The following is a 26,628-nucleotide window of genomic DNA, read 5'->3' on the forward strand; positions in this document are numbered from 1 at the left end:
GCGAGAAGATGCAAGGAGCCTGCTTACTACTTCTTCTGTGACTGGTTCAAAATCAGAGAGTGAGTTAGATGCAGTGGGGGAGGGAGGACAGTGCATGGCATGAGGTGATTGGGAGATAATTTCCTGTCGGATCTGGTCAATTTTTTCTTTGAAGTAATTGGCCAGATCGTCAGCTCGGAGCTCCGTGGTTGGGGCCTGTACTCTTGGATTGAGTAGAGAATGAAAAGTGTCAAAGAGACGTTTCGGGTTATTGGACAGTGAGGCGATGAGGGTGTTGAAATAGGTTTGTTTTGAGAGGTGAAGGGCAGTGTTGTATGTTCTAAGCATAAACTTAAAATGGATGAAATCTTCGGGTAGATTGGATTTTCTCCACAGACGTTCGGCGCACCTGGAGCACCGCTGCAGGAAACGTGTTTGCACCGTGTGCCAGGGTTGTCGCCGTCTGCGTTGTGGTGTTCTATTTATAGGGGGTGCAAATTCATCCAGGGCAGTTTGAAGTGTTTCATTGTAATGCTTCAATGCAGAATCAGGACATGAGAGGGAGGAGATAGGGGCCAATGAAGACTGCAAGTTCTTCATAAGTTTCTGGGTGTTAATGGCCTGTATGTTTCTATAAGTCTGGACAGTGGGGGTGACCTGAGCAGCCTGGCAGTTCTTTATAGAGAATGAAAGAAGATTGTGGTCAGAGAGCGGGAGAGGGGAGTTTGCAAAATCATCCACTGCACAAAGCCGAGAGAAGACCAAGTCGAGGGAGTTTCCGTCTTCATGCGTTGGAGAATTAGTAAGCTGCGAAAGGCCAAACGAGGAGGTTAGAGATAAAAGGTGAGTAGCAGATGGTGAGAGGGGAAGAGCAATGGGGATGTTGAAATCTCCCATGATGAGGGTAGGGATGTCACAGGAGAGAAAATGTGGAAGCCAAGTGGCAAAATGATCCAGGAACTGATGGGAGGGGCCGGGAGGACGATACACCACCGCCACTCGCATGGAGAAGGGGGTGTAGAGTCTGACGGCATGGACCTCAAAAGAAGGGAAGACAAGTGAGGGTACTTGAGGGATAACCTGAAAGGTACATTTTGGTGATAGGAGCAGACCAACGCCTCCACCAGCTCTACTGTCTGATCTTGGGGTATGAGAGAAGTGAAGCCCCCCGTATGAAAGAGCAGCAGCAGCGGTAGTGTCTGACTGCTGGATCCAGGTTTCAGTAAGAGCCAGGAGGTTAAGAGAATTAGAAAGGAAAAAGTCATGAGTGAAGGAGAGTTTGTTACACACTGAGTGAGAATTCCAAAGTGCACAATTAAGAGAGACAGATGGCATGCAGGGAATATTAATAAGATTAGAGGGGTTTCTAAGTGTAGCAGTCGGGGGGTTTGACTCTCTATAACATGGGGGACCAGGGTTCGGAGCAATGTCTCCTGCGACTAGGAGAAGGAGGATAGAAAGAGTGAGCAGATGGTTAAGTGATTTGTGAGAGCGTCTCTGATGTTGAATGGTGGGACTGACTGGATCTGTGCAATTTAACAACGTGAAAAGAGCATGAGTGCTAAACATAGGAGAGGAAAGAAGCGAGGGGCCAATGTGGATGGAGTGTAGAGAGTTAATGCCAGGGCGGTGGATGTGTGTGAATGCAGCGGCCAGGATTAAAATTACACAAATGCATATGGTATATATTTGTTGTACTCCAAATGTACAGGCAATAGATGTATATAAATGTCTTACCTGTCTCCTGCCCTGTCTAACATCCATGTTATAACTGCCAGTACTTTGATAAACTGTACTTGGATAAAGTGTGCATAAATGCCCCCTGCATAAATGCTATCCCCAAGCTATGTCTGAATATATAGGAGGATAAGACTTAGAACTTTTTTTTTTTTTTTTTTTGGCCTCTCTCTCTTCTCGTTAATCAATCACACTAAATTGAGACACCAGGACCCAATAAAATGTTGTGGTCAAATAAACACATGTCCAGCACTACATGGATCATAAAGCACTTTGAAAAGTTTCTTGACCTTACAACATAAGGGGACAAGCAGAGTAAGTTGAAAAAACTATATACCATATATAAGCTTGCAGAGTTGAAAACACAGAGATAGCATTCAGGATTAACTGCTTGCTGACATTGAATGGAGACACAGGAGTGGATTCAGAGCAGAGACTGGAAAAGCTGGTTACCATATATAAGCTTGCAGAGTTGAAAACACAGAGATAGCATTCAGGATTAACTGCTTGCTGACATTGAATGGAGACACATTCTTATCCTCTCTTGCTGACAACTTTATCTTACAAAAGGTAGGGGAGAAAACAAGGGGAACTGCTACCTTGGATCTAATCCTTATAAACAGGGAGGAAATGGTTGAGGAGGTAAAAGTGGCTGGGACCCTAGGAGGTAGCGACCATGCTATTTTAGTATTTTGGATAACTAGAGGAGGAAGACATGTGAAGACTCAGACGTCAAGGTTAGATTTCAGAAAGGCAGATTTTAAGGGATTCAGAAAGAGAATTGGAGGGATCCAAAGGCTGGATATCCTTAAAGACAAAAATGTCCAGGAAGGATGGGAAATCTTGAAAAATGAAATTCTCAAAGCACAATTGTTAACAATTCCAAAAAGAGGGAAGAATAGGAAGCATTTAAGGAAACCAGGATGGATGAACACAGAACTTAAGCACATGCTAAAAAGGAAGAAAAAAATGTTTATAAAATGGAAAGAGGGAGGCATATCTAAAGAAGAATATAATGCTGTCTGCAGAACCTGCAGGGAACAAATCAGATTAGCTAAAGCTGACAATGAATTGAGGCTTGCAAGAGATGTCAAAAGCAATAATAAAGGATTTTGGGGATATGTCAAAAGTAAAAGAAAAGTCAAAGATGCTATAGGATTTTTACAGGATGAAAATGATGAAATGGTAAGACAGGATGTTGAGAAGGCCGAACTTTTAAATTCCTATTTTGCATCTGTTTTCTCTCAGAAAGGAAATGTAACATCAACTGTTCTTCACTGTCCTATTAAGGGAATAGAAGGATCCAGGATATCTATAAACAGAAAGATAGTGAGGAAACACTTAGCTAACCTAAATGAATTCAAGTCACCAGGTCCAGATGAATTACACCCCAGAGTACTGAAGGAGATACCAGGAAAGATCTTTGAACAAATTATTAAACAACATGTATGTCAGTACCTGGATAAGAATGAAGTGATTAAACAGAGTCAGCATGGGTTTGTAACTAATAAGTCATGTCAGACTAACTTAATTTCCTTCTATGATGGAATCACTGATTGGGTGGATCAAGGAAATGCTGTAGATATAGTATATCTTGACTTCAGCAAAGTATTTGACAAAGTATCTCATACAATCCTTATTGAAAAAATGTCTAAGTATGGAATGGACAAGGCAACTGTTAGGTGGATTCATAACTGGCTTAGTGATCGGACCCAAAGAGTGGTCGTAAATGGCTGCACATTCAGTTGGAAGAATGTCTCAAGTGGAGTACCACAGGGCTCTGTCCTGGGCCCTGTATTGTTCAACATCTTTATCAACGATTTAGATGAAGGAATTGTGGGTAAACTGATTAAATTTGCTGATGACACAAAGCTAGGAGGGATAGCTAATACTAGAGAAGAGAGAGAGAGGATTCAAAAAGATATAAATAAACTGGAGAAGTGGGCAGCAACAAACAGAATGGTTTTTAACAGGGAAAAATGCAAAGTACTACATCTGGGCAATAAAAATGAAAAAAACATATACAGAATGGGAGGAATAGGGCTAAGCAACAGCACATGTGAAAAAGACTTGGGCATACTAATAGATCACAGACTGAATATGAGTCAACAGTGTGATGCAGCAGCAAAAAAGGCAAATGCAATTCTAGGATGTATTAACAGAAGCATACAGTCTAGATCACGTGAAGTCATTATTTCCCTCTACTCCTCTTTGGTCAGACCTCATCTGGAATATTGTGTCCAGTTTTGGGCACCACATTTTAAAAAAGACATCAACAAACTGGAGCAAGTTCAGAAAAGAGCGACCAGAATGGTGACCGGTCTGCAAACCCTGTCTTATGAGGAAAGGTTGCAGGATTTGGGAATGTTTAGTTTGCAAAAGAGAAGACTGAGAGGAAACTTAATAGCTGTCTACAAATATCTAAAGGGCTGTCACATTGTAGAAGGATCAACTTTATACTCATTTGCACAAGGAAAGACTAGAAGCAATGGGATGAAACTGAATGGGAGGAGACACAGATTAGATATTAGAAAAAACTTTTTGACAGTTAGAGTGATCAATGAGTGGAACAAGCTGCCACGAGAAGTGGTGAGTTCTCCTTCAATGGAAGTCTTCAAACAGAGGCTGGACAGACATCTGACTGGGATGATTTAGCGAATCCTGCTTTGAGCAGGGGGTTGGACCAGGAGGTCCCTTCCAACTCTACGATTCTATGACTCCAATCAAAATAAAAAAAATCCCACATACACATTCGGTATCACCGCGTTCAGAATATATATCATTAAAAAAAAAAAAAGCATTAACCTGATCGCTAAACGGTGCAGTGAGAAAAAAAAAAAAATTCAAAAACGCCAGAATTACTTTTTTTTGGTTGCTGTGACATTGCATTAAAATGCAATAAGGGGCGATCAAAAGAACGCTTTTTTTTTTTTTTTAGCAAACTTTGGAATTTTTTTTCACCACCTAGATAAAAGGGAACAGACATGTTTGGTGTCTATAAACTCGTAATGACATGGAGAATCATAATGGCAGGTTAGATTTAGAATCTAGTGAACCTAGCAAAAAAGCCAAGCAAAAAAACAAGTGTGAAATTGCACTTTTTTTGCAATTTCACCGCACTTGGAATTTTTTTCCCGTTTTTCAGTACACGTCATAGTAAAACCAATGGTGTCGTTTAAAAGTACAACTCGTCCCGCAAAAAATAAGCCCTCACATGGCCATATTGACGGAAAAATAAAAAAAGTTATGGCTCTGGAAAGAAGGGGAGCGAAAACGAAAAATTGAAAAAAGCTCTGGGAGTGAAGGGGTTAATGAGAAAAAAAAAAGTATTTTGATTTTACCAAATAGCTGCAATGAAACAAAGTGAAAAATGTAAAGGGGTCTGAATACTTTCCATACCCACTGCACATTTCTTGTGTAAAATAAAGTGGTATTCCTATCTCCAAGATCCTATCTCAATATGTAGTAGGTGTAATAATAATTTGCAAATACCTCCAATTAGAAATTCACTGTCTTTCCTCCATGGTTACATCCACTAATATGATGACAGGTAGTTTAGCGGTTGTAACCATGAATACCTAAGGTCCTGCAATGCCTGCACATGAGGAAAGAGACATAGCCAATCTGAGAAACTACACACTTCTAATTGGAGGTATTTACTAATATTATTATTACTACTACACCTACTACATATTGGGACGGGATCTTTGAGATGAGAATACCCCTTTAAGCTTTACTGGCATAACTTTTGAAGAATCTGCTGGGTGGGCATTGCAACTCCCTATCCGTTCACTTTGGTGGATCTCGCCGATATTGGCATAAAAACAACCAAAAACTGCAAAATGTTTGCAGGACCTGAAGGTTAGCTAGTTTTCAAAGTGCTCTATGTCAGATAGAAGACAATAACACATATGAATTGGGCCTTCGGGTCTCACAAAATGTGACACAAAGTAAACTTCTTTGAAAATGCAGATTTTTTTTTTTTATTCATCACTTAAAGTGGGCCTGTCACCAGATAAAAGTGGTTGGTTTCTGTTATTTTATTCTTGCAGTTTGAGGTTTTAAAAAAAAAAAAAAAAACAAAAAAAAAAACACTAATGCCACATTTTTTTCAGAGCATTTTTATTCAGTAGCAATTTTTCTGAACTTTACCAAGTGGGCAATACTCAAAGGGTAATTAAGCTATTCTACATTAAGACGCTGCCCCTTCCAGGGAATACAGCAAGCCACACACCATTGGGAATAAAACCCTGAAAGTTAAATTAGTGGTGCCAATGTCTCTTCTAAATATCTGTGTATAATATTTGGGGAATGGAGGTTTACCGCCTAACAGTGGCACCCAAGGAATTTTACAAGAGTATGGCCTGGTCATGCATTTTGTGGCTCCATTCTATTATTTCTGTACACTTCAAGTATACAGGACCCTGAAGAACTTCTGTTCTAAAAAGGGCTTGTCCATTACCCCTTCTTAAAATATATGTTCAGCCCTGATAAAATAAAGCTTATACTCGCCTCCCGTGCCGGCACCGTTCCCACAGTGTTGGCACTCCCTCTCCCTGGGGCTGTGATGTGGTGTTATGACATGTGCCGCCGGCTCCCAATCAGCGCTGGCGTCACTGTCTCCGCCTTCGTACAAACTGAACATGAAAAGGAAGCCAGGAATCAGCTGCAGCTCGGACTTTCTCTTTATGTTCAGTTTGTCTGATGGCTGAGACCGTGACGCCAGCGCTGATTGGGTGCCGGGCATCACTGTCACAACACCGCATCACAGCCCCGGGACCACGCGTGCAGATACCGTAGAAACAGCACCAGCACGGGAGGTCAGTATAGGCTTTATTATTTTATCAGGGCCAAACATTTAGCTTAACAAGGGGGTTGTCCCAATACTCGACAACCCCTTTAACATTTAGTCACGTATTCTATTAATGGCTTTAAAAGGAGATGTCCCATGAACGACATATCGCCCAGCTATAGGAAAGAATATATGATTGCTAGGGTTTTGACCCCAACTGATGCCATGTACAGTGGCCCCAAATTACTTGGGTGAATAAAGTATTATTGAGCATGTGCAAACTCTGCTCTAATAAGTGTTCATCACATTTACAGATATTTTCTTGAGTGTTATTAGAGCGGGGTTTGCACATGTGCAGCATCGCTTCAGTCACACAGGAGACCATATCCTCAAGATCAGTGGAGGGGGTCTCAGCAGCCGAACCCCACCAATCAGCCATCTATCATCAGTGCATGTTCACAGGATAACCCCCTACAAGGCCACGGTCAGCACTTGGTCAGTTCTTTACCTCAGTAAGCCAAAACCAGGAGTGGAGCAATCAGAGGAAAAGTATAATAGAAACCCGTCACCTGTGTGCACATGACCTAAGGTTGTGAATGAATGACCAACAATAGCTATGAAAAGAAAAGGGACGATACAAATACTTTGACAACCATGTACCAGTCAGTCAATACCAATTTTATTTGGGAAAATATACAGATTGCAAGGGAAACTTGTAACGTTACTTACAGGCATTTTTGTTTTCCAAGAAATACATAATTAGTAGTAAAAGCGAGTAAAAAATTTTTTTTTCTTGCAGTCACAGTGATTTAACCCATCTGATACCAGAATTAACCCCACAGAAAAACCGATTCAATCTCATCAGAGAAATCACAACCATGCGATTCGTTCACCTCATGTCCCCAAGTCTTATCCCATGTATTCAGATGTAGAGATTAGTGATGAGCGAGTATACTCATTGCTCAAGTATTCTCCAAGTATTTTGGCGTGCTCGGAGATTTAGTTTGTGTCGATGCAGCTGCATGATTTGTGGCTGCTAGACAGCCTGAATACATGTGGAGATTCCCTAACAGTCTAGCAGCCACAAATCATGCAGCTGCTTCGACACAAACTAAATCTCTGAGCACGCCAAAATACTCGGGAGGACACCCGAGCAGCGCGCATACTCGCTCATCACTAGTAGAGACCAGGTGTATAACACCAACATGCAGCTGTGCAAATCCTCAATACGTTGGGCTCTCTATAGCAAGTGGATTTTTACCACACAATTCATCAGGTAGGAAAAGGGAGAACAAACAAAAAAACAAACCCAAAAATCTTCAGTCTCCATAACATGTCTACCCAGGCAGGAAAAGAAACGCAATACAAGAACATTACATGATATAAAAATATAAGTTTTCTTCATAATGTGGAAATCGGATGGATGTCTGCAACAGCAAAAGAGCAAGGCCAACACCACTATTCTGCCGCACTGTCCCCATACAGACTGTAGCCAAAGCAAAAACGCCACTTATAACATCGGTGTCACAGGAACAAATCACAGTGGTATTCTGACAGCAGTTTAAAGGGGTTGTCCATAGAATAAGAATACCTTGACGACCCTCACCGATTCAGAGAACTGGGGTTCTTAAACAACCGCGTGTGAATGTAGCAGAGGTGGATTATGTGCAGTGCTGCACCATAAATTCTTAAAGGGACTGCCAGATACAGTGCTTGGCTGCTCCCATTCACACAGAGCTCTTCAGAGCCCCAGTTCTCGGGGTGTCACAGAGGTTGGACCTCCAGCGATCGGAAAGTCCTCTCCCTATTCCATGGATAGGGGATAATTTCCAAACTTGGTACAACCCCTTTAAGGTTTCCTACATGGGATGGGGACAAAATATTCATTGTGGATCTCGCTATAATAGACATGATTTATACGCACTTTTGGGACAGATTTCACACCGTACATTGCAAAGTGTGAAATTCGCTTAAAGAATTGAATTTCTGCCGATTTAAAATCCCCTCCATGCCAATCTGGGTGTAGACATTTGTACGCATTGTGTGGATGAGCTTAATTAACGTCTCATCCACCTTCCTGCTACTGTAATCGCTGCAGATTTTCAACCAAAATCCACAGCAATCCCGCTACATGTGAACATGCCATCAGAGAACTAGTCAACTGGCCTCGGAGACAAGTCTGGAAATGACAAATTTACTCATTCACATGGGTCCCGATTCATGATTGCATTTGTATCTTTGCTTTTCGTTTGCGTCTTGTTCACACTTGTAATTTTTATTTTATATGTTAGTCAATGTGGTAGAATTGGGAGTTTCCAGAAAATTTCATTCATCAACTGCGCGTAAGAATTTTGCTAACTTTTTCTGCAAATAAACTTCAGTCCCCCCAGAAGTGATTTTATTGTACTTTTTAAATACAAAAATAAGACCATTTTTTTTTAAACAATTCATAAACCACTGGCATCATTTTGAATAAAATTTGGCGCAAAAATGTCAACCAATGAAAAAAAAAAAAACTGCAAATAATCAAACAGGCCCAAATAGTAAGAATTTGAAGGTCACTATTACAACATTGAATGGCGTTGTCCACTTTTGAAAATGCCTGCAAGTTAAAAAAAAAAAAAAAATCTGAATTCCCCCAGCGATTGATCTATGGGGAAAACTTTTAGTAATTATTCAACTGTAGGCAAAAAGAAGCATTACAGTGTTCATTCAGATACATGTGTTGTCTATGTAGGCAGGACAGATACTCCAGAGCAACACTGTTTGTAACCACTGTGGTCCAGAGATAAGAACCCTGGGCAGAGGACCTCTTTCCTATTATCTCAAAATTCGCTAAGTATGAAAATGGATTTTCAAACCCATTAAAGTTTAGTGTGAGCATTATGGCAGGTAACCGATGCAAAGACCACAATACTCAATTTTGAATTCTCCTTATGGGAAAACCTACATCTACAGATTTATGGAGCATGTAAAAGGGTTTCCAAGTGACTTGATGGCAAAGGTTAGAAGAGTTACATTGCGATTCTTTGATTAGACATCTGGAATTACAAATATTCGCCCAATGTTGATTTACTCAAATATGACCTAATCTAGACGAAAAGTTTTATTCATGATGTGCATAGGATGCAAGGCATCTCAGGGGGGAGGAAAGAAAAATTAGGTGGTACATAAACCTAGAAGAAATGGTCAGTCCACAAAGAAGTCGTCTCCGACAGCTAAGCTCCTGATCCACAGTCTAAGTACAACATATGTCCTGTATAATTTAATGCAATAGCTAAAGAATACAAGAAGCTCGAAGGGATGTGGGGTTCACCTTTTGATTCTCTTCTACCGATATATATAAGAAAGAATAAAAGCTGGAAATCCGGATCAATTTCTTTGGGAGTTGACGTGCAATTCATGAGGACCGTACTTAAGGGCGAGTCTGTCAGCCCAAAGAAACAGACAGTATACACTAACTATCCTTGACGGGGATATTGCCTAATAGTCTAATTGTTGCCTCCCTTCTACAGAAACTAAAATGTTACCAAGATAACTAATTAGGAGGCTCGGTGCACCCTTAGGGTGGCCAAAAGGCTCAGTCCACCGCTCCACACACTGGTTCTGCATGTCCCTGCCTCCCTCACTGGTGTGACTGGCAGTTCTGGCTCGTCTGGAGCAAACAATGACTGCGGAGAAAGCAAAGTCACTCACCAGTCAGCTAGCCGAGGACATGCAAGTCAAGTGGGTGGGATTATGCAGATCTTCCCGGCCACACAAAGTGTACACCTTGCCCCATAATTAGCATATCTGACTAAAGTTTAATTATTGCAGAAATAGAGGCAGAGATTAGACCACTGAAAGGTAGTCTAAGCACGACACGGATATATGCTTAGTCTATACGGTCAGTTTGGGGTGATGGACTCACCAAGTACTTCCACGTGTATGTAGTTTAATAAAAACTAAAATGAGTGTGCATTTATCTACAGAACAGGATGGGGTTTAAGGTTTAAAACCGAACATTAAATTCATTTTAGAGTAAGCAGGAAAAGAAGGAAATTGATGTAGGAGTAAACAATCAATCCAAGGAGACAGGGTAGCACTGTGCAGACAAGGGATTCCTTACAACAATGTGGTTGGAACCGATTTTACACATGACAGCATGCCCGTTTTGTTATTGCTCACCTTGACAGATGCCTGCCAGTACATGTGTATGGTCAGAAGGCATCAAGCACCAGTTCTATTCATTAGAAAAGGGCACATGCACCATACCTGCTGGCCCTGCACATGTCCTGCCATCATCAGTGGCGCTCACCTCCTGATGTGGAAGCGTGCAAGAGAGCAGTGCCCGAATAAACCTTTATGCTTCGGCACCACCTCCAATTAAAGGTTTAGGAGAAAATAATGAGACATATCAACTTGAAAACCATTGCTCTGCAATATTAATACAAATCAAGTCCTCAAAAGCCATTCGGAGCACAGCTTGCTTCATGATAACCTACTTGGTGATCTGCATTTGGATATGAACAGTCATGGCTTCGGCAGTGCCTGTCCAGAACTGCCATGAGCTTCTCACAAGAGGATAAGATGCGGTCGGATCTGTGATCAGAGCCACCTTGGCAGCAGAGGGAGGTTTCGAGAAGTAGTGGCAGAAATCTTTAAGGAGGAATTGTTCCAATTTTATAAAACATCGATATTTGTTTAGAAAGAGGGGCTTAAGACTGGTTTTGTGCCTGATTTTATTGTTCGTTTTTATAGATTTTTGGTTAAGTAGTCTGGTGTAAATTCCAAAAAGGACGGTTCCCTCAATGTCCATGTTTTGTATCCAAAGAGGGCAGGGGAGGGAGGCATGAATCCATTAGCACTCTGCAAAATCACCCATCAGAGGCTTTTCTTTTACATTATTTCTTGGGAGAGGGGAAAGAGGCAAAAATAACGCAGACACTAAAAAATAAACTGGCAGGTTGAAGTCAAACACCTCCATGAGGCGTTCCTCACTCTGTGCCTTCATTATCCTCAGCAGTGGCCTGTTCAGCAGTCTTCGAAGCCTGGAATGGATAATGCACGATTTAGCATAAGGGCATAGTAACAATGACGGTAGTATCTTAGCAATGTAAAAAGAAGAACATTAAAAAAGGGTTTCCAAGAGTTTACGAAACACTAGCTGCTAGAAATGTTATTAAAGGGGTTTCCAAAGACCTTTATACTGATGGTCTATCCTTAGGATAGGTTATAAATATTTGATCGGTGGTGACGAGACATCCGGAACCTCAGCCAATCAGCGGTTCCTGGGGCAGTGCCAGCCAGATGTGCCGAGTTGATTCATACCCCCTTAAGCAACTGTTGGGGGAAGTGGCCTTGAGTGTATGTTAAATATTTAGGACTAAAATAATCCTTTAACAACGAGGTAACACACTAGCAGTTTAGCCCATTTTTCGGATGCCAATAATTCGGATGCCAATAATTATGGTCTTTAGCAGTTCTTTAATTAACGGTCATTTACAGGAGCAGGTGGTTTAGCCGACTAGCGCTGATACCTTCTTTTTCTTTTTTTTCTGAGTCTTCCGACTGGCTGAACTTTGCAGTAGTGCCTAAATTAACCATAAGAAAAACAGATTACAAAAAACATCACACAGTAATGACAATAAAATATAGTCTTGTGTAAAGGGAAAGAAACTCCACACTACGTCCACCTCAAAGACCTTTCCTAGGTAGTGCCAAGGAGCAGCTTCAGCTTTAGACAACCCTTGAACAAACAAAAGAGGACCAGCAGAGAGACCAAGGGGTCCTGGAGATAAAGAAACCACCAGAATATTGCTGACAAAGAGTCAAACATTTGCTGTTATTGCAGGTTTCCGTGCAACTATTCGTAAAAGGTTATTCCAGCACATCTACAGGATAAGGGGATGACTGGCAAAAATATTAGTGACTTTATTCCAAGTGGACAGTGTTCTGAACCACCGAAAGAGCGCTGCTGGCATATAAAATGCATTTAGGCTGTGTGCCCACGTTACGTTTTTTTAAGCGGTTTTGATGCGTTTTTCGGGGTCAAACCGCATCAAAAACACTTAAAAGAAGCATCCCATTCATTTTAATGCATTTTGGCCTTTTTGTGCCAATGGATGCGTTTTTTACCGCTAAGGAAACGCTTAGCAGCATGTACATTAATTTCCGCTTAGGTCTGCGTTTTTGGCTATTTCGTATAGTCCAAAAGACGCATCAAAAACGTGCGTTTTTTGCGCAAAATTCACGCGGAAAAAACGAGCGTTTTCTGGGTAGGCGACCCGTTTCCTGAGGGTTCAAAAATGCTACTGTGGGCACATAGCCTAAGGCTTTTAAAAAATGAAGAACAAAAAGAAAAAAAAAAAAAAAAAACAAACCTCACCTTCAGTTCTGTATCTTGCACCTCCAATTCAGATTTATACAGATCTGGATCAAAAGGGCCACTAGTTATCCTCATGGGGCCATTAGGCATCAGGAGAACTGTGAACTTGAACTGTGCAACGTGCTCGCCTATAAAACAGACAGAAATGGCTGCATTGAGTTCAGTGCTTATCCAGGACATGCGTAATTAAGGTTTCACTATAATACGTTTGCTTATACAAGAGAGGAGAGTTCACACATCTCCAGACAATTACATTTTAACACATGAATCAAATATACAAGAAGGGGCTGTCTGAGTGGCTCCGTGTATTAGCTAGGTCAGACCCCTTCGGTCCCTGAATGAGCCGAAAGATAATAATCACGAGTACCTCGCTAACTTTTCGTCACTGACGTGACCACACAGTAGTTCTGCAGTGGTCTGCAGACCCCTTTACCATTTGGTGCTCACCTTCCTTCTCATACAGTACATTGAAAGGCTGGAGAAGCTCATGTTTGGCGCACTCCACTACACCCATTCTAGCCTTTTTCTCATCTTCAAAGGCCCTACACAAAATGGAAAGATTACAATTACATTTACGGCCATTTGCTGCAAAATTGTCGAGAGCCACAACTTTATTCTCATGCATTTCGTAGCTAGACTTAAATACTAGACACAAATCTGGCGCCAAAGCTTCACTGCATCTGTTCAAGCGAATAAGATGCCACTTCATACCTGAGAGTGAATGGCATGGCACCAAAACGTCTCTCGACTTCGCTGAAAAAGGCACGGGAGGTTTTCATTTTCAGACCATACTGCTTCGTTGGGTCCCTTTTGTAAATTGTTGTCCTCTGACCAGCATCCTTTGCCTAGTTTCAACATCACCCAAAAAAAAAAAAAAATCTATCAACTTCGATAACTAGGACAATGTAGAAAAGCCACAACTCACTGCAGTGCGCTACACTGTACTCAACAGGGGTGTAACAATCGTGGTGGCAGAGGGTGTCGGCCGCTTTGGCCTAAATGTATGTCCTCAGATGTACATTCATCTGAAATTAATTGTGGCGCAGAAATCCACCAGCTCCCTGCACCAAAAGAGCTATACTGGCCGATAGTCCATCAGAGGGTGGCAGGTGACGTCAGGACGCCATCACTTCCATGCATCAATCGCTCCCTCCAACCTGGCCATGGAGGATGAGGACACTGCTCTTCCCGGGTGCAAGAAATAACTGTTGATGGAGAGCGCTAGGATGGGGAACATTATTAAAAAAAAATGGGGGGACATCATTAAATAAAAAAGGGCTCCGGACAGGAGCCATATTACAGGATGGAGCCCTTGACGGAGGACATTACTACAGGATGGTGCCCAGGACGGAGGACAATAATATAGTACAGGGACATTACTACAGGAAGGGGCCAGAACGGGGGGATATTACTACAGAGCAGATGACATTATTAAACTATGGGGGGCATGATTACAGGATGGGGCCCACGACTGGGGCCATTATTACAGGACTAGAAACATTACTACAGGATTGGGCCCAAAACAGGGCACATTATTACAAGAAGGGGCCATTATTACCAGATAGGGGCCAGAACAGATGACATTATTATAGGGGCTTAATGATTTGACCAATATTCTGGTGGGGGCCCTGGTCCAAATTCTGCACAGGGGCCCATAGGACTGTAGTTAACGCCACTGGTGCTCACCTTTCCTTCTCCGGTGCTGATGAGAACATCAACTGCGTAAACCTCATGGACCTCAAACTCTGCTTTTTCATGGTCCTTCCTGCAAATAAAGAAAGTTCCCATAATACATGAGCACTCTTCCCATCATGTCAGGTGTGGATTTTAGTCCGTGCAATATGAAGCTGTAAATTCTGGAGACTTGAAACCAGGGAGGCAAAGCTTGTGGTACAGGTACCGCATATTGTCCAGTGTAGTGAGAGATGGCAACCTTGTCATGGCAGGTGGGCTCCTAAGGCCTGATCCTGCTGTGTGCACTTCAGTAATAGTACATCTGCTCCTGCCAATTTTCCTTAGGTGATGACTATAGCATGGCACTGTGTACATAGAATTTAAAGGGAATTATATCTTCAAATGTGCAGGTAAAATGACTAAATGTCAAAGTTCATTCCACAGACAATGCACCAACAAGCTGTACAGAATATATGGAGTATAGGAATGGTGAAGGATGGATATATGGTTTTTATCCATGAACTTGATTATTGTCCCTGTCTCATTTTATTCCTCTCTGAATGTATGTTCAGACAAACAATTGTGACATTGCCTTCAGTAACCCTGGGGGATAGAATATGTTACTTCTGACATTTCTTTTATTAAATACCTGTATTTCTCATGAAACCAACCTAGTGCAGCCTTCTTAAAATTCTGATGTTCCTCTTTTATTCCCCTAGAATCATATGAATAATTTGTCAACTGGGTGTTACCATTGGCATTAAAGAGGCGTGTCCCCACACTAGGCAGCACCAATTGGACCGTTTCAGACACAGGAACACAACCCCAACTGGTAACACCCAGCTGTCAATTTACTCACCTACTTCTAGGAGGTACAGCACGATGCTGTGGAATACTAAAACTCACGTCAGGATGGCTGACAGGTCCACTTTAAGTGCAATTAATCTTTTTAAGATGTTTTAGGTGAAAAATTCAATCAGACTGGTCAATGAGCTATGGAAAAATGCAAACCATTAGGCAGCCAGCTGAGCCGTGCAGGGTCTGAAGTCTGAACAGCGGATCCAATGCCACCCTCCCGGAAAGTAGTAAACACAGCAGAAAAAATGAAAAAAAAAAAACAAAACAAAAAAAAACAAAACACAAATATAGCTGCATGCAATAACATACTTCTGCTGGTCATTTGGGTTCTGAATAATGGTCTTCTCTCCATCGATAACATGCTGCTTTAACTGATGTGACAGCATCCCTAAGTGGAGAAAAAAAAGAAAAAGGCTTTTAGAGAAAGTGCAGTTAAAGGGAATCTGTCACCCTTTTTTGGACTATCAGCTGCCGGCATTGACATCAGGGGCTTATCTACAGCGTTCTGTAATGCTGTAGATAAGCCCCCGATGTAACCTGAAAGATAAGAAAAACACGTTAGATTATACTCACCGGAGGGGGCGGTCCGGTCCGATGGGTGTTGCAGTCCAGCGCCTCCCATCTTCATACGATGCCATCCCTCTTCTTCCCTTCCTGTAGTGGCTCCGGCACAGGCGCACTGCTCTGCCCTGTTGAGGGCAGCACAGAGTCCTGCAGTGCGCAGGCGTCGGGAGAGGTCTGGCGCCAGCACACTGCAGTATTCTGCTCTGCCCTCGAGCCACTACAGGAAGGGAAGAAGAGGACGGCATCGTATGAAGATGGGAGGCGCCGGATCGGACCGGACCGCCCCCTCCGGTGAGTATAATCTAACTCTTTTTTCTTCTCTTTCAGGTTACATCAGGGGTTTATCTACAGCATTACAGAATACTGTAGATAAGCCCCTGATGTCAATGTCGGCACCTGATAGTCCAAAAAAGGGTGACAGATTCCCTTAAAAGTGTAACAGTGCTTTTATTTTTATTTTTTTTACTCATTTCATGAGTAATGTCTGTCCCATTACTGAGAGATGACAGTTGGTGCTCAAGGTTTATGGAGGAAGGTAACTGTGACCTCAGGAGACCTTGCAGCAGAATATCTGTCGGCCTCTGGCTCCTCCCTCTGCTATAGAATTTTAAAAGCACCAACTGTCACCTCCGACCCGAAAGAATAAAGAGAAAACACGAGATGGTGGCCCGTTCTCCAGAGATGCTATTGATATGCCGGAAATGTCACAGATGAGACAACCTCTGGAAAGCGGATCTGCCACCAGAATTTAGAATACAAACTGCATACATATATAAAAAAAAAAAAAAAAATAAATTGCTTACACTTAAAATGAATGAGTTCCAGCTACAGCTCGACTCAAAATGCTCACTAATTTTAGCCAGGAAACATTATTCAGCCATCATTAGCTGGATTATCAAAGTACACCATTCTTATCAGGTCTAAAAGCTATTTGGGAAGGCCTGTAGTTTTTATTGTCAAATCTATTGACACATCCACTTTACCTGTATTTTTGTAGTTATAGACAAATAGACGAACTCTGAAAACATTAGATAATATTTCCCATGTGTCTCCTACCTTCAATGGGTACACAGTTAAAAGACGGACAAATCTTGTTCCACGCTTCAGTCACCTGCGTGTTCTACAAACAAATTACATGGAGTCATTAGACAAAACAGAATATTGTAATACACGACACACACATACACAGACAGTGACCACAGCTGCTCATCACGACACAGTAGCCCGGCAGACGTTGTGCCAGCCCTCCATTTACTAGCCTGTGCTGACGTCTTATAGGGAATCTGTCACCTTTTTTTGGCCTTTCAGCTGCCGGCATAGACATTGGGGGCTTATCTACAGCATTCTGTAATGCTGTAGATAAGCCTCCGATGTAACCTGAAATTGACACTAAACATGTTATATTATACTCACCGAGGTGGGCGGTCCGGTCCGGTCCGGAGACTCCAATATTCATACGATGCCGTCCTCTTCTCCCGTCCTGTAATGGCTCCGGCGCAAGCGCACTGCTCTGCCCTGTTGAGGGCAGAGCAGTGTCCTGCAGTGCACAGGCGTCGGGAGAGGTCTGGCGCCTGCGCACTGCAGAATTCTGCTCTGCCCTCAACAGGGCAGAGCAATGCGCCGGAGCCATTACAGGACAGGATAAGAGGACATCATCGCATGAGGAAGGGAGGCGCCGGACCGGACCGCAACACCCATCGGACAGGACTGCCCATCTCGGTGACTATAATATAATGTGTTTTTCTTCTCTTTCAGGTTACATTGGAGGCTTATCTACAGCATTACAGAATGCTGTAGATAAGCCCCAGATGTCTATGCCGGCAGCCAATAGGGCAAAAAAAGGGTGACAGATTCCCTTTAATACAGGACACATTGTATCGGCAGAGCCACTTCTCGGACTGTAGCCAAACTGAGCACTTTCTGGTTCTCACCTGGTTTCCAGGCTTTACAAGACGGAGCGCTGCCTCCGCACACAGATGCGCAGCCTTGATAACATCGGCTTTACGACCAGTGACTGCCGAATCCTAAAGAAACGTAAAAATAGTATTCATCCCAAAAGTGCTGGGGAAAAAAATAACCAAACAAACACACACAAAACAACCCGCTATACTGTGCCAATATGGAAAGATTAAACTGTGCTTCCCAACTCTCTACAAAAAACCTTTCACAAAAGATGGAGGTTTGCATAACAAAACAGTTTTAGGATCAGGTGGGTCATAATGAAAAACCTTGGAACTTTCTCTAAGGCAATGCGAGTATAATTTTGAGAAGGCTGAAGCCACCTGCACAAAAATGTATCAAAACCTGGACCTCTTCAAATTTGTAGGATATATCTATATATATATATTTTTGAATAATATAAGGCTGTGTGTAGAAGAAATGGAGAATAGCTGGTCTTACCTTAGAAGCGCCGACAACAAAGCTGTGTGCAACATTAGCAATGAAGCCGTCTACATGGACGCCTAGGTCTCTGTAACACAATTGAACAGTAGTGTAAGACAGAGTTCACGTGGTGTGGTTTTTGCTTGTGCAGTCTACATTTGACAAAAACCACTGAGCTCAGTGATTGTCTGCAGCGGTGAGGTGCGCTTTAGACATGACTTCAGCGCTGCAACCAGTAAACAAAGACCAGAGATGCTGTAGAGGCAGCACTGTTTTCATTGTTCTAACCAGGTGCAGGCTTGTGGAATTAAAAGGAATCTGTCTCGAAGATTTTTGTCACCTAATCTGAGAGCAGCATAATGTATGGCCAGAGACACTGATTCCAGCAATATGTCACTTATTCGACTGCTTGCTGTAGTTTTCATAAAATCACTATTATAAGCAGGAGATCATTACTAAAGGACTATTTGGCCTGCTGGCAGGTAGTCCATCCATGCCCACACCACTGATTGAACACTGCGCATAGACAGGAAGCTGCCAGAGGAGGCAACCAATTAGTAGTGGGGATGGGGATATACACAGCACTCAGAGAACTGATAGATCTGCAGCAGCTAAAACACTTACTAATCAAAACTGCAGCAATAAGTGCATTAAATGACATCCCTGAAATCAAGGTCTCTGTCCTTACATTATGTGCTGCTCTCAGATGAGATTGCAAAACTCTGGTAACAGATTCCATTTAAAAGTGTAGCCCCGGAAAATCTCTTTAAATGAGCAGTCTGGTGATTTTTTTATTTTACAGTGTGCCATCATCCTCACCGGCCAGCAGATGTCTTCTCCCGGGATCAGCCCTACTTCAGTGTCACGTTACCACCTCTGTAACCTGCCAGATCACTGAGGCAGCAGTTACATTCTAAATGTAAGTGTATCCGATGCAGAATGAGGCTTCGTTCTAAATTCCCATACACTTACATTGAGAAAATTCAAAAAGTGACCTCCACTCCACCCGGCAACCTGGCGGGCCATTTCCTGTTCTGTCCAGAAGTCACCGTATCCCAGAATTCCAAGCAGAGGAAGTTCAGCGACTGCCATATTGGGACACCCAAGTGATGGGTGATTCAATATGGAAACTGCTGCTGGTATCAACCTATTGTGCGGTACCACCAGCAGAACACCACACTTACACGGTACCACCAGCGGAACACTGTCACACCACACACACGGTATACGCCATACGCAACACACACACGGTATTCACCGTACGCACCACACACACTATACATGACTTACACTCACACGCAGCCTCTTTTGCGGTACCAACAGCGGAACACTGTTGCTCTGCGCAGGCGCAATGAATCATTCATCTGATCCCGGCAGCAGATGCGCAAAGTGTCTACAGGCAGAGGAAGCCGGTCACATTAAAGGGGTTTTTCCCACAAACTAAAGTTCATTTTAAAAATTGTCTGTGTCTGACCGTGTACGGAGCATACCACATCTCCTGGGCAGGGGAGGAAGCAAAAGACAATACTGACATTACAGCAGGGGATCACAGAGGATTCATTTTGTGAGGTAAAATACTTCACTGACTGTTTTTAAACAATATTTTACCTCACAAAATGTATCCTCTGCGATCTCCTGCTGTAATGTCAGTATTGTCTTTTGCTTCCTCTCCTGCCCAGGAACTGTGGTATGTTCTGTACACGGTCAGACACAGGAGAGAGAGAGACAGGGCACAGGGGGGAGACAGCTCAAACAGGATAGCACAAAAGGGGACAACACAGCACAGGAAGGAGAGAGACAGCAGACAAGGGGGATAGCACATGGGGTAGACAGGTCAAAGAAGAGATCACAGACGGGAGAAGTCAGCACATGGGGAAAGAGTGAATAGGTGGGTGAGTCCATGGGGGGGGATTCTCAACGCTGCAAAGCCTGCCCCCATCATGACATTACTGCCCTCCATCTAGTTTTTTAATAAGGATTAAATTGCAAACTTGTTTGTATTTAGAAGAACTATCCGTCTATGAAGACTAGAATAGACCTTTAGGTTTAGACTTTAATAAGGGCGAGAGGTTTGGAAAACGTGTACTTACATTTTAACTAGGTCACCTTTTTTCAGTTGGTAATCTTGGTCGCTCTTCAGAGGGGAGAAGTGACACACAGTGTTATTAACAGATATACTTGTTGGAAAGGCAATACCTGCAATAAAAAAAGAAGAGGCTAAACGGCGAGCATCATCATCAGCCAGTCTCATGTGAAGAGCAATCACTGTGGCCACCTGAAGAGACCCAAGGGCACAGAATTCCAGGATGGAACAAACAAGCCGACACACTGGAAATCTGCACCACGAATGGCCAGGGGCACACCAGGTGTGTGGCCAAACTCCTGCTGACCTTTCTTCATTTCTTTTTCCTTTTTGAAAATCTTGCCAGTTTCCTCCATGATCAGAGCATCTCCCCTTTCACACAGGCTGAGGATAGACGCGTCTGCGGTGGCGGCCTCCACAAGAGAGCGCAGGACCCCTGGAACAGACAAAGGCGACGGATTAATCAGAATTAGAGGCTTTTATTTCCCACCGCCCTGTGCTCGGAGAGTGGGCTACGGAGCGATTGTGCGTTGCAGTTTTTACGTGGGAGATTTAAACCAAGCTCAACTATTCTTCTACAAAAGGAGCCACGTCAGGGGAACAGTTATACATGGGATAATTAACGCCTCGGAAGTCGCGTTCAGAGCTTTTAATAGCGAGAGCAGAAATATAAAAGGAGCTTGGCAAATTTACATACATACACCTACCCACCACTATTCAATGCGCTGGTTCACTTGACAGGTATTGAAACCAGGGCTCACTCGTATACAACAAATACATCCGTGCATTTCCTCCTCAGAAGTTAGGAAAATTAAAGTGGACAGGACAGATTTCGCAATAGATGCTTCTTACATTGCTAATCGACACTCAGACCTGATGAGGCAGATATGCTTACATTGAAATTCCACGTCAGAAAAGCTGTAGAATACTTTTTGAAATGTTCCCCCCGCCTAATATTAAAATAGGCACTTATTTCTGGATTTTACAGCCTTTCAGACATTGATGTTCAAGGCAAGTACACCAGTCTTGACAGGTCTAAGATATATTCAATGATGGTAACAGCTTGTACTGTGAAATTTGGCGACAGATTTGCTTCAGTAGTTGTGCGCATACAAAAAAACAAAAAAAAACCCAAGGAAAAAACAAAAAAAACAAAAAACAAAAAAAACCCACAAAGCTACATTTAGGACAAAATGTAAATATAAGATGACTGCAGGCTGCTAATGTAGGAATTCACATGCTGGGTGCCCGCCTACAAGCTGCCCGGGAACCTGATAAGAGCAGGTCTGCCACGTGTTGTCACAGTTGGGAAACCAGTATTCTAGTAAGAGAGAATGGCTTTGTGACTTGTAATTATGGAGCACGTACTGTGGGGCGCAGGTTTCTGTTCATGTAACGACGTTTTAGAAACTATAGCATTATTGCAGAGGCTGCCGCCCGTTCCGCCCGGCACAATCAATGTGCAAGCACAGCGGCCATGGCGGCAGGACCTTTGTGATGGAATTTGTGCCCGTATAAAAAGCTTAAAGGGGGTTGCTGGATATAAACCATTTATGGGGTACATTGCAGTCCTGTGCATCTCAATTATGGCAGCTGCCAGAGCAGTTTTCAGCCGGTGGGCGGTTAGGTCAGTCATGGACAACCCCTTAAAGCATTTGCCAAGCATGCACCGCCACGCCACTGCTGGCGGCAGCAGTGACCTCGCGCTAAATTCAGTATAAACTGAGGCCGGTGATTGCCTGTTGCGGACGTACAGTATATCGCAGACATGACATCAATGTAGGAAAAAAAAAAACTCTGGGAAGCAGCAGAAATGAGACCCCGGAGCGTCAATACCCAATTTCTTCTATTTTAAGGGCTATTTCCACAAATCCACTTTGGCCCAGTCATTAGTAGACTATTAACAAGTGAATCGGCCAACACTGCAGGACAGAATGGCCGCAGCTATCGGGCACTTGCTGTATGATTGGACGCAAAACAGTGCGGCTTTTCAGAGAAAAGACACCCAAAGCTGCAGAGGACTGAGCCGCGCAGGAGACTGGTGGGACCCCGATAGTGTCTCCCTGCCCACTAGCCCTTGAGTGAGAAGTGTCTCCCCTAGGTAGGCAGTCATTGACGGCTGGGCGGGACGACCACAGAGGACCAACAGTTTCAACCATTCTCCTGCCTGGCTCACTTCCCAGCGACTTTTCAAGTATGTCTTTCTCTGAAAAGCCGCATTTCAGAGTCAGGAATACCTGGCAGAAATCATCCCGCCAGAGTCAGATACAGGGTAGGCAGCCTGTATCTGCGGTCAGGATCCCTTTACGCCTTATTGAAAAGTGGATTGTGACTGCAAGTAGACATATTGAGCATCAATGGAGGTGTCAGACTCGGCGCCAACCTATTAGGAGAATACAGAGCTGTAAGGGCGTCTATGTGGTCAGTTCTCCATATTATATCCGCCACATGCCGCTGCCCGTTGTGGAGAAGATCAGAGGCCTCCGCAATAGAGGTCCGTACACACAGGGTGCAGTTTGTATGACAATCCTCAGGTCACCGGAGCGAGGTATTTAGCTAACGGACTCCTGGAGGGTAAGCCATGACTGACTCTAGGAACAGGTGTGATTCTGGATAATCATTCAATATCGGCAACCAAATCTGCTGCTCCATTTACACTGACAGGCTCTGGGATGGTAACGAGCAGCAGCTGTGTACAAGTCGTTTAGGCCTTGAGTGCCGGCGTCTTTACATAGACCATCGAGCATGTGAACAGAATGAGGGCAGCACGTTGGCTCAGTGGTTAGCACTGCAGCGCTGGAGTCCTGGGTTCGAATCCCACCAAGGACAACATCTGCAAGAAGTTTATATGTTCTCCCCGTGTTTGCGTGGGTTTCCTCCCACACTCCAAAGACATACTGATAGGGAATTTAGATTGTGAGCCCCATCGGGGACAGTGATGAAAATGTGTGCAAACTGTAAAGCGCTGCGGAATATGTTAGCGCTATATAAAAATAAAGATTATTATTATTATTAATGATCACTAATAACCGTTCTGTCCCATTCAGCATCATGTTATCCCAATGAACGAGCACCTCTCTCCAGGTCAGGCAGGGGAGACAAGTGATGATTGCCACAGATCACCCACCACACCCATACACTGAGGACTCGCACTACCAATTAGAAGCTTTATTGGGCTTTACACCTCCTTGACAGCAGGGCGACTTCAGACATGTTTTATGAGCAGGCTGGAAATAAAGAGCAGGGCAGAAACCACCATGGCCGTGTGCACAGTATATAGGTGGGCTGAACTAGAAAACAGTGGGGTACATTCTACAGATTTACGTTGTACGGTAAGATTTCCAGAGAGGGGGAACATGTCAGCTGCCCTAACAGGGAGGCGGCTCGTGCGTGCTCCATACCATGGGACGTGACAGCTGCCCATCTACCGATCAGTGACCATACAATCAGGCAGACCATCAGCATATAAAGTTGCCTTCTCAGTCATCTGCTGGTGTAACCATACCAGCTGTTACCCCAAAAACGAGCAAAACTATTCACCAGGCAATCAGCTCATATCGCAGGATACGAGTCGTTAGCACCTGGGAATGGGCCGTCGATCACATGTGTAGTATTGGGATAGAACCGCATTCATGCTTCCCCCTAAAGGGAAGCGGTCACTACATTTTTGTCACCTAATGTGAAAGCTGCATGATGTAGAGACAGAGACCCTGATTCCAGCGATATGTCACTTACTGTGTTGCTTGTTGTAGTTTTGATAAAATCACCGTTTTATCATCAGGAGATTAATAAAGGACTAATCTCCGCCCGCTCCATCAATTGGCAGCTTTCTGCCTCTGCAGTGTACATAGAAAGCTGCCAATCATTGATGGGTTGGGTTTATATGGAGCTCAACATTCAGAGAACTGCAATATCTGCAGCAGATCAAGTTGGGACTATCAAAACTACAGCAAGCAGCCTAGTAAGTGGTACATCACTGGAATCAGGGTCTCTGCCCATACATCATGCTGCTATCAGATGAGACAGCAAAAACCTAAGTGACCCAGCAGTCAGTCCCCCACTGATCTCTCAGTTATCACCTATTCTGTGTAGGTTGGGACCATTTTATAGAAGTGATTTTGCACACGACTTCAAAAGTTTGGGGGAAGCGAGAAAAATCGACCATGTCCAGAAACGCGAGTGTGGCGGTAATCAGATGTCATCATGCTGCTATCAGATGAGACAGCAAAAACCTAAGTGACCCAGCAGTCAGTCCCCCACTGATCTCTCAGTTATCACCTATTCTGTGGATAGTGGAGAACATATTACAACGGGAATACCCTGTAAATTGGCCCTGACATCAGCCATGGCAAACAAAGGAACACAGAGTATAGTCAATGGGACGTATGGGCATCAGTGCCAGTGTGTAACCAACGTGTCAGACTGATGGGCGCCAAATGTAGCCGTGGCTTGTCACCAGCACTGGCGGACAAGGCTTTGTGCCACTGTACAGTTGCAGAGGGAGGGCTAATGGTCGCTGTTTGCCGCTCATTGTAGTAGAACATGTCCGATTAGTTCTTCCACTGGGAGATCAGTGTCGTTCGAAGTATCCATCCATAGCTAACCCTTCTCCCTGAGGCTGGGCCACATGGCGAGGGCAATCAGACAGGTTGGGACCATTTTATAGAAGTGATTTTGCACACGACTTCAAAAGTTTGGGGGAAGCGAGAAAAATCGACCATGTCCAGAAACGCGAGTGTGGCGGTAATCAGATGTCAGGGTCACCCTAGTCTCAGGCCGACTACAAGGGCTAGTCCTCCTGATGAGCAGAGCTAGGCCCTCCTGGCACAGAGCGCCCACATACTTGGCCTGGATTCCTGCTCTGGAGGGCACAGCTTAGAGTGAGGCTGACAGTGTCTGCAGGCCACAGGTGCACCTGCCGCTGTACGGGACCCTGCTGGCCGGGAGGCAGCGGGGGCCACATGGCAGGAGCGTGTGCACACCGGGGGGCCCTGCTCTGCGATTATCCTACAGGACAGCGCAGTATGGCTTCGGCCTCCACCACACGGGACAGAGGAGCCCCAGCCGGGAGCCAGTCACCGCTGCGGGCCGTGCACAGCACCAGGCTCCGTCATATGTCCAGAGCGCGGCGGGCCCGGCAGACACGTGGGTGCCCGGAGACGTACGGGTGCCGGGGAGGCTCATGTCAGGCGGGACACGTGCGATCCCCTCCCCCACTGTGGCTCAGCTCCTACCGGCCGCCAGTGCCGGCACATCAGATCCCCGCCGACCCCCGAGCTCTGTGCCCACCTCTCCCCGAGTCCCGGCCAGGGCTGCCCGGCATTCACGTGCCGGCACCGAGAGCCCGGCAAAGCCACGACCCCCCTGCTGACAGCCGGACACTCACTGTTGGCGATGTCGCCCCCCATTTTGTACTTGGTGACCACCAGGTCCTCAGCGATCGTCTGCTCTTGCTGCTCATCGTCACCCGACATTTTGGAGTCCAATGGTCTCTCTTCTGCACAGGCGTGCGGCGCGCACAGAGAGCGCGAGCTCACAGGAGGCGGGAGCGCACCGCAGGCGGAGGGTTGAGGGTTGGCCGCAAAGCACCCTGGGAGTTGTAGTTCGCAGCCCCTCTGCACCCGTGACGTGAGGGGACGCGAGGCGCCTGCTGCGTGAGCTAACAACATGTGTGCGCAAGGCATGCCGGGAGCTGTAGTTCCTGTACTGAGCCGGCAAATATAGACTACACACAGTGAGCGGCGGCTATAGCTGGAGGGAAGGCACGGTCCTGTGTGTAGGGACGGGAAGGAAGGTAGGGTCCTGTATGTAGGGACTGGAGGGAAGGAAGGTACGGTCCTGTATGTAGGGACGGGAGGGCAGGAAGGCACGGCTTTGCGTGTAGGGACGGGAGGGCAGGCACGGCTCTGCGTGTAGGGACGGGAGGGCAGGCACGGCTCTGCGTGTAGGGACGGGAGGGCAGGCACGGCTCTGCGTGTAGGGACGGGAGGGCAGGCACGGCTCTGCGTGTAGGGACGGGAGGGCAGGCACGGCTCTGCGTGTAGGGACGGGAGGGCAGGCACGGCTCTGCGTGTAGGGACGGGAGGGCAGGAAGGCACGGCTCTGCGTGTAGGGACGGGAGGGCAGGAAGGCACGGCCCTGCGTGTAGGGACGGGAGGGCAGGCACGGCCCTGCGTGTAGGGACGGGAGGGC

At 44.8% G+C, this 26,628-nt stretch overlaps 1 protein-coding gene across 1 annotated transcript; it reads right to left on the reverse strand.

The window, feature by feature from the left end:
• Nucleotides 1-7,165: 7,165 nt before the first annotated feature.
• On the reverse strand, nt 7,166-26,140 carry PA2G4 (proliferation-associated 2G4). Its single transcript, XM_073552187.1, has 13 exons — nt 25,823-26,140; nt 20,744-20,872; nt 20,444-20,549; nt 18,372-18,441; nt 17,903-17,995; nt 17,028-17,091; nt 15,717-15,795; nt 14,562-14,640; nt 13,587-13,720; nt 13,323-13,417; nt 12,876-13,003; nt 12,028-12,081; nt 7,166-11,538 (listed from the first exon to the last, which is right to left on the reverse strand). The coding sequence occupies exons 1-13, from the start codon at nt 26,118-26,120 to the stop codon at nt 11,485-11,487; spliced, it is 1,383 nt and encodes a 460-aa protein (XP_073408288.1). The 5' UTR covers nt 26,121-26,140; the 3' UTR covers nt 7,166-11,484.
• Nucleotides 26,141-26,628: the final 488 nt, after the last annotated feature.

The sequence above is a fragment of the Dendrobates tinctorius genome, unplaced genomic scaffold, assembly GCF_039654945.1.
Source record: "Dendrobates tinctorius isolate UK_male_01 unplaced genomic scaffold, ASM3965494v1 ptg000187l, whole genome shotgun sequence".
NCBI lineage: Eukaryota > Metazoa > Chordata > Amphibia > Anura > Dendrobatidae > Dendrobates > Dendrobates tinctorius.